General features: G+C 40.2%; 1 protein-coding gene across 3 annotated transcripts in view; it reads left to right on the top strand.

Annotated features, from left to right (window-relative positions):
• Positions 1 to 2,593: 2,593 nt before the first annotated feature.
• The window catches only part of palld (palladin, cytoskeletal associated protein), a 43,273-nt gene continuing 37,192 nt past the window's right edge, over positions 2,594 to 8,674 (top strand). For all 3 annotated transcript variants that reach the window (XM_031753698.2, XM_031753700.2, XM_031753696.2), the window contains exons 1-4: positions 2,594 to 2,725; positions 4,717 to 4,783; positions 5,441 to 5,558; positions 5,637 to 5,699. In XM_031753698.2, the coding sequence (XP_031609558.2) occupies positions 4,776 to 4,783; positions 5,441 to 5,558; positions 5,637 to 5,699 (189 nt within the window). In that variant the 5' untranslated portion in view covers positions 2,594 to 2,725; positions 4,717 to 4,775. The remainder of the gene's footprint in view (positions 2,726 to 4,716; positions 4,784 to 5,440; positions 5,559 to 5,636; positions 5,700 to 8,674) is intronic.

The raw sequence follows: 8,674 nt of genomic DNA, 5'->3' as shown, positions 1-8,674 counted from the left end.
TGTCTGTTTTGTATCATTTAACACACTGGTGTCTGGCTAACCTGCTTCCTTTGTTTCAGAGAGGGGAAAGATCCCACATAAGTGTAATTTCCATCTCCCTGTTTTTATTATAGATAAGCTTTGAGTCACATTTTCATAACAATCCTTATCTATTATAGACTCGCCATTGGGGTAGCCCTCAAGTACATCGAGGTCTCAGTATTCTCATCCAATGAGCATACACTGAATGATGCTTATTTCTGACTCTAATGAAGATCAAAATGTACAATATTAACTTACTGTTTGACTAGTATTACCTAAAACTAGTGACTGAGCCGGTAAACTTATCAGGAAAGTGTTTAAGGAGGTCACAGGCCAAGGGAGACTAGGACCATTTTTCCATAGACTTAATGCAGCTGAAGTCGTTTGGCAGCCAGAAGAGTCGCCTCCTGCTGACTATCAGAAAGAATGCAAGTTTAAGGCAGCCCCAGCTACATCCATCTCTTTACATCATGCAGAGCCAAAAATAGAAAAAACTGTCTATAGCCAGAGCGTTTAGGTTTTAGAGATTATTTGTGCTTATGCAAACCAAATTTTTAAAAACTTTGGTCATGTTTAAAATGAGCTGTAACGGGATAAATAAGGCAAATATTCCCAAAATCCTTTTATCAATCTATGAACGTGGTTGGTGTTACAGGCTGAGAAAGCTGAGACAGGCTGACAAAGCTCTGCAGTGTTCAGTCGGTCTCTGATCCTGATGAACCGCTGAGTGTGATCTGTCTCAGTCATGACAGGGCGTATAATTTTTCTTATCCGACCCCACCTGACTCATGCTCATTCACCTTCTCTTCCTGTACTTGCCATTCATACACTTTCTCCGCTTGCCTCCCACACCCAGTCTCCCAGGTGTAAATCCCAGAGTATGAAGTGTTGTCTGGATATTTTGGCTGATTGATTGCTTTCTGAAAGAGGAGTTGGCCTGATGTTTGACTGACACACCAGGGTGTATAAAATCATGTAACGGCCACACGGCAGGATGTCAGGAATTTTTACACAGCTCTCCCAGATAGTAGGAATGTTCTCAGGTCTGGGCTCTGGAGGAACATAACAGCTGTTCGTTCTCCTGGCATTTTGGAAATTCCAACCCTCCCCCTGTCAATTCAGGGGTCAATATCTGAATAGAAGATACACAACTTCCATTTAGTATGGTGCCGATGAAGTGTGCTGATGTCCTCTTTTTAAAATACCTTAAAACTAGGACAGCCAGAGATACAAGTGCAGATAAAAGTAACAGTCTCCCCACAAATCGAGGCATTTGAAGCCAGGACTTGAATGTGTGTATTTTGTAGGAGATGGTTGATTTGATTCCTGCTGTTTGATCCTCTATTTGATGTGGTAACATAGGGCTGGTAGAAGAGGGGGGTCTGCTTTAATCATAACCCTGTGAAGAGTGATGAGATGTATGAAGCTGGTTGTGTGGTGCACTCTCTCATCACTCGTTGGTCCCAGATCAGGGAACAAAGTCTGTGTTAGCAAAACCCCAAGGAGGTGGTGCAGAGCCCAGGCGCCCATCCAGACACACAGGCTTCTGATTGGAAAGGGGGAAAGGGTGTTTCTGCTTCCCGTAACACAGCGTCTTGTTCATGCCTCAATTGGCAGATATGGAAACTTAGACATTCCTGGTATGTGTGTGCGTGTGTGTGAATGAGTAGATGTTAATGTTAATTTATTTGGCAGGCCTCCATCATATTTGGAAGAGGTGTATTTAAGTTTTTGTATTTGACAGGATGAGTTGTGGCTTTTTCTTGTCAGATGGACAAGACATAAATTTTTGTTATGAGTCAAACAAAAATTAAAATAATATAGGTTTCTTTTTAAGTTTCCATAAAGGGCGGGCGGTGCTCTGTTATGCTTTTCTTTATTTTCTGTCATATATACTGTTACAGTGGTGAAGTATAATTTTAAATATAACCAAAGTCTCAAAAAAATTAGGTCAGTTTATGTAAGAGTAAACCCTGTAAACCAAATACTCTGGCTTCAGACTGCTCTAAGTTAGCCTAATGGGAAGGGAAGGGAGCCTAAATGGCTTGTTATAGATAGGAGCAGCGCCAAACTCCAGTATAAGATAAATAAGGATTTTTTTGAGCTGTGATCGACGCAATCATACTTTTGTGGAGTCCAACATTTAAAATATGGAGCTGTTGTGTGTTGCAAAGTCTAATAAGGAACCTGTTTGTGTAAGTAAATGGCATACTCTTAGTGAATTAGTTTTGAGCAGGACCTCCTTTTAGAATGGGAATAGGAATGTCTTTAAAAAGGCAGAATGAAAAGAGGAAACCCGGAGAGAAGATTCATAGATTTAGTGAAGGAGGGAATGCAGAGGGTTGGTGAGACAGAGAAGGATGCTAAAGAAAGGGTGAGATAGACACAGATGATCTGCTGTGGAGACCCCTAAACAGACCGCCCCAAAGGCAAACAAAATCTTAAAAATGATTTTAATATAAGCACCTCGTGATATATTACCATAACACGTTGAGGTAATCAAAGTTGTCTTGTACTTCTTCCTTTAGGTGGTTCTGTGAAGGCCGTGAGCTGCACAACTCACCTGACATCCAAATCTGGAGGGATGGTGACCTGCACACACTGGTGATTGCTGAAGCCTTTGAGGACGACACAGGACGTTACACCTGTGTGGCTTCCAACAGTCTCGGAGCAGATAATACTTCAGCTGAGGTTTACATCGAAGGTCAGACAGATCGTTTCATCACTTCTTCTTGGGGTTGTTGTCAACCAGCCAAAGTCTTGGTTGCCTGAAATGATACCTGTATGCAGTCAATTGTTCCCAGGCGATGGGGGGTTAGAGAGGGTTAATTTTATCTGCAAATTAACAAAATGTTCCACAAAGTGTATCATACACTCTGCCTGTTATGCTTTCTAGCCTAAATTAATTATACACACATGAAAAGTCAGTATATGCAGCACATTGAAACACTGTAAACCTTGTTATTTCAAACTGAAATCAAAACAACAGACAATGAGGAACTTTTATACTTATGTGAGGCAGACATCCAGCTTTGTTTGGGTTGCTCCTTGGGTCAGATGCTGAAGCCTGGTGCAGTTGTGACTGCACAGTATGTGTGTTGTCATATAACTGACATGCACTTACACTTGACTTTTTAATAATCTGTTTTAAGCAAATGCAGCCATACTAGCAAATTCTTTGACGTGTTGTAATCTAGCTTGTAGCTATCGCTGAAATCCATGGTGGGAAAAACACGGTGGTGTTTTTAACAGGTAATCTGTTCCTTCTGATGCAGAAAATTATGGGAGGCTACAAAAGATTGAAAGGCTATTGATATAGCGCTTTTTGCCCTGTGGATGTAATAACAGCAATTGTTCAACCAATGAAAATTTGGTTAGATGAAAGTACACACCAAATAACTGACCAGTTGAGACTACAGAGATGCTTTTGCAAATGTATTGACTGATATTAAGTCTTACAGGAGAATACAGCCAATTGTTTAATTCATCTTATTGCTGCGGTTTGATAAGCTATGCCAAGAAAGAGCACTACAGATGCAATGTTTGCTTAGAGAGTGTTGATGGAGACTTATAGATAAGGCCGGAAGGTGCAGCTTGTTTGCAGCAGTGGTGGACAGGTGAACAGATGAGGTCAGGCACGAGTCTTTGTGGACTGTGATTTTTTTTTTTTTTCAGACAGCTTTGGGAGAGTAGGGGTGTACGCTAAAGAGGAATGACAGTCATTAGAAGTAAGACAGAATACACGTGTGTGAATGAAAGGGAGACAGGTGTAACAGTCAAGCTGCAAGGAATAGAGATAGTGAAGGTAGATGAGTTTAAATACGTGGGGTCAACCATCCAAACACACAGAGAATCCTGGCAGGGTGGAGTGGGTGGAGATTAGTGTCAGAGGTGATTTATGACAGAAGGATAACAAAAAGAAAGAAAGGGATGCTTTACAAGTTCGTAATGAGACCTGCTATGATGTATGGTTTGGAAACAGTGGCACTAACAAAAAGTCAAGAAGTGAACCTGAAGGTGCTAAGATTTTACTGAGCATGACCAGGATGGACAGGATCACAAGTGAGTATATCACAGGAATGCCTCAGGTTGAATGGTTTGGAGACAAAGGTGCAGAGGCAAGGTTGAGCTCGTTTGGACGTGTGCAGAAAAAGGATAGTGGATATAGCAGACAAAGAATGGTGAAGAGGGAGCTGCCAAGTAGGAGGAACAGAGGAAGACCACAGAGAAGAATTATGGATGTAGTGAAGATGGCCATGCAGAGGGTTGGTGTGGCAGAGAAGGATGCTACGGATAGGGAGAGATGAAGGTAGAAGAGATGAAGAAACTATATGAAGATAAATTATATTTTCTGAAAAAGGGGTTGGAGCTGGGACAGTGTTCACCTTAACACCACAAATGTAAGCCTTGCAGTCATTTACACTTGTGACTAAACTCTAGCAAAAATTTAGATTACAAAGGGAATACTTCCTTCTTCCACAAAACTGGACTGCTGTTCTGTTGGTCCTCTTTGGGTGTGATGTACTAAAAGAAATTATTTCTTTTCAAGATTTCAGAAACATTTAGTCATAATTTTATTGTATAGAGTTGCATATTTAAAAACAGCAAATCTGTTAAGCTGTCTGGAAATAAATGGCCTATATTATGTTCTGTAGCATGTAAACCACAGCAGCTTCTGATTTTGTTCCACTGCAGGGGCGTCGTCATCAGACTCAGAAGGAGAAGGTGCAGCATCGAAGTCTAGATCAGGAGCCATGCCTCAGTATGTATATTCCTGCACAACTACCTTTGACACTATGACCCAGTGAACCTTGAACTATCCAACAGGTTAACCGAGCCCTTGAGCGAGTAATCAAGTCTGCTGCCTGCTCCTAGTTAACTGGGTCCTAAAAAGGCTATTTAAGAGCCAACAGCCTGACCCAGAACATAGTCAGCAATCACTGTAATGACCTGGGGAGGCTTAATATGGTGGGAAAATCACCTGAGATGGTTGGTCTCTTACTTATTTCCAAATGTTAAACTTTTTAATTCATGAGACTTTAACTTTTAGTTTTATTCAATTTCCTCTTTAATCCTGAAAAATAATGAAAATGTGTTAATTTAAAGACATTTAGGGCATGAAATTCCAATTCCATTATTACATTAGGGCATTTTTTGCAGTCCCTGAGTCCTTTCACTTTTTCTAAACGTTTTTCATTATTATCTTATGTATAAATCTCCCTGCATCTGGACTGTTTCCTGATATTCGTTTCTGTTTCCATTTGTTTACCCACTGAAGCCAAGATCACTGATATCATCTTAATTGCTGTGGAGGCAATTTTCCTTCAAGAATTATATTTTAAATAAAAGCGTACAGAGTTTTGAAATTGTTCTTTTTTTTCTTAGAAATAAGTTTTTGTTTGTGTTTTTCTTGTTTTAGAGTGCAGAAGAAGACTACTTCAATGTCCCTAACAATACGCTCGTCATCACCCAAAACCCCCGAGGTGCTACCTCATCGCACCACCCTGGTGCAGTCTTTGTCTCAGCCCCCACAGCGGGTAAAACATCTTTCTTTCTCTTTCTCTTTTTTAAATAACTTCATCTGTTCAGAAAAGTAAATGTGTGTTGTCTTCTAGATGCAGAGCCCAGTTTCATCACTCTATGCTGGTGAAGTCTCAGGCCCTCCTCTGTTCACCAAGGTAAGTGTGCTTACACTTTTGTGTAACATACATGCTTTACACAAAAAGTTAGCAGACATGGCAAAAATTATGAACATGTGTGACTGCTAAAAAATCAATAATCAACCACAACAATCCCCAATAACCTCTGGGACTGAAAAATGAAGCCAGGGTAGAAGCGCTAAAAACTGCAATTTCTTGAATGGCCACTTGAGGCAGTTTAGCAAGCTATAGCTAATTTCTCTCAACAGGTTATGATTTTTTTTAGGGGTTTTTTTTCAGTGTAGTACACACATATTTGTTTGACAAGTGAAAGGTTGCTTCTTCAATGCTAGACTGAAACAAATTTCCCTTGGGGTTTAATCAGGAAGGGCATCTGATGTAAAATTAAATAAAGTCAAAATTAAAAATTTAGAGGTACCCACTGTGGTGAACTCTTGAGGCAAGGAACCAGCCAAAAGTAGCTTTTTAATTTATTTTTTTACCCTTACTTACCCTTTGAATTGCTTTGAGGCTTAAAGTTAACCATTACTAAAGGCTTTATGTTGCTGTTGATACTGTTGCTAGTTACTGATGTGAGTCACTGAACTGGAAGTTTAGGTAACATTTGTGGTGTTGGTTACCCTGAAGCACTTTTAATACAATTATCTGACAACCATTGTGGCTTCATGTGTGGTTAATTATACTAACAGCACATCCAAGAAGTCTGTGCTCAGGTTTTGGTGAGTGAAATTATTTTATTTATATGATATTTATCATTTATTTGCAGGTGTACCTGTATAGTTTGGGGATGCAGCTCACTAACCAAGCATGCCAAGTTTAGCTAATAACTCTGAAATCTCATCCATATACGTCATGTCTGGCTCCAAAAAAACATCAAGGCGACAACCACAAGGCTAAAGTTGAGGCCCCAGAAATTTACAAAACAATGGGTGACATCATGGTTTCTATGTCTATCTTTTATGTACAGTCTATACATGAAGCACCGTTTAACTCATCGCTGCTGTGGCAAAATTAGAAGCCTGCCATTGTCTGACATATTTGAATGCTATACCATGAAAATTTCCTTTAAAAAGAACAAGGGGATTGTTACCCAAACCATAAAAAGGATACATACTTACATGCAATTCATCATGCATGCAATGCATGCACACACACAAACATAGAACCTGTTAAACATTGTCCTCAGACTCGTTGCCTTCCCATAATAACAGCATGCAATGCTGTGGCTTTCAGCAGTGGGGGTCAGATAAAACATAGACTTTGATGGGAGCTCCTCCTCCCCGAGCTCCAGGACGTCCTTTTCCAACTCAGACTCTTCAGCACTCCTCCAACAGCCCTCATCTCCCTCTTTCCCTCAGGCTGTGGGTCATGTGATGGCAGGAATGAGACGAGTTGAGGCTTCAAACATGCCCGCCAAACCCACAAGGGTCAGGTCTCTTTCACTCTCATTGAGCCAGTCAGTCTCTAAATCATTTTGCACTTCATTACAAAAAGTCACTTGTTTTTCTTCACCCCCACACCCAGCCTCCTTTAAAAACTATAGCAAGCTTTAATCATCTCGATGAGAGGATGTTTGCCTGTAGTGAAGTCAGCACTGTGATGTCACCCTTACAGCACACCCACACACCCATGATGTACATTCAACCCATGCTCTTCTCAAAGTATGCCCAGAAACACAGAGTGAGAGGCACATTTATCCACACTGACACTGAGTGCCTCCTGTTGAGGGATGTAGCAGTCCATGTCACCGTGGATTTTACCTCAGCTCTCATAAGGATGCTTTTTTTCTTAACTTCTGCAACATGATAAGCTGTGGTGTGATTAATTGGACAGAGGAGGTCATTTGTAAAGTGGAGGGCCTCCAACTGGGAAATAAAGAGCACCCATGTGGGGGGTTTATCCCCCCTTAAAGCACACATACATGTGCATATGCACTTAATGCCTAAGAAGTTAAAATATTTTCTGGATCTTGTCAAATTATTTTTTAGTTTGAATAAACAATTTTGTAGATTCACTGTGAACTGCAGTGCACACCTAACCTGACGTACTGTTGATATTACAATTACTTATCGTGAATGGATGGTTCATTAACAGGCACTGTTTATTTCTTCTTACTCACACTAAAATAAAGCTACATTTTATTGCAATGTTTTTACTGGTTAGGGTCACTTGAGTTAATGGGCTGTGACCCAGGAACTAAAATGAGCTTGAAATCCCCGATTTATACCAAACTTAGAACAACTGAAAATATTAGAAGGGTTAATAATTAACAAACAAAGAGTGTAATATATTCTGTTATAAGAAAAGCTATACGAATAAAGTACTAGCTTATGGTAGCCGACTTAAATGGGACCTGTTAGGCTGTTCTTTCTTTTCTATAAATGAGTAGTGTTATAATGGCCAAAATTCCAAGTATTGAGGTCAGCGTTTGCACAAGTAATCCCTGTGAGGCAGAAGGATGTTTTTTTCCTACTCCTCTTTGTTCTGTATGATCAGTGAGAGCAGCTATCGTCATGGACACTTCTGGCAGGCAGCTCTGGCTGCCCTGAAGCCCCGCCCACCCCCACTGTTCAAATTTTATGTCTATTAGGAGCAGCCAATCAGAGACAAGTTGGCTTAAAGCGAGGGTGAAGGGAGCTAAAACAAGTTGCAACAGGCAGAGGATAGAATAAGTGACTCCACCAAGGCCAGTATAAAATGAATTTGGATTATTTTGAACTGAGATTATTTATGAAGCAAAAATCATCACGTAATTGTTGGGTGATGTGATATAAATCCTGTTTCGAAAACTTCCAGGGAACATCCATATCAATGATGATTAACAGATGTTGGAAACAATGAGTTTTGTTTAAGGACATTCGGTTTGTCAGTGTCCAAATATTTAAGAAATAATTTCATCAATTTTGACAAAGTGATCTAAGCTCGTTTTAAGTATCGGCACTTGGTGACAGCAGAAAACAGATGCTCATTTTAGACTAAAGATGAAATATATG

The sequence above is a fragment of the Oreochromis aureus genome, linkage group 23 (genome assembly GCF_013358895.1).
Source record: "Oreochromis aureus strain Israel breed Guangdong linkage group 23, ZZ_aureus, whole genome shotgun sequence".
NCBI classification, from domain to species: domain Eukaryota; kingdom Metazoa; phylum Chordata; class Actinopteri; order Cichliformes; family Cichlidae; genus Oreochromis; species Oreochromis aureus.
Note: the sequence above shows the minus strand (reverse complement) of the source record. Positions and strands in the feature narration are given on the sequence as shown.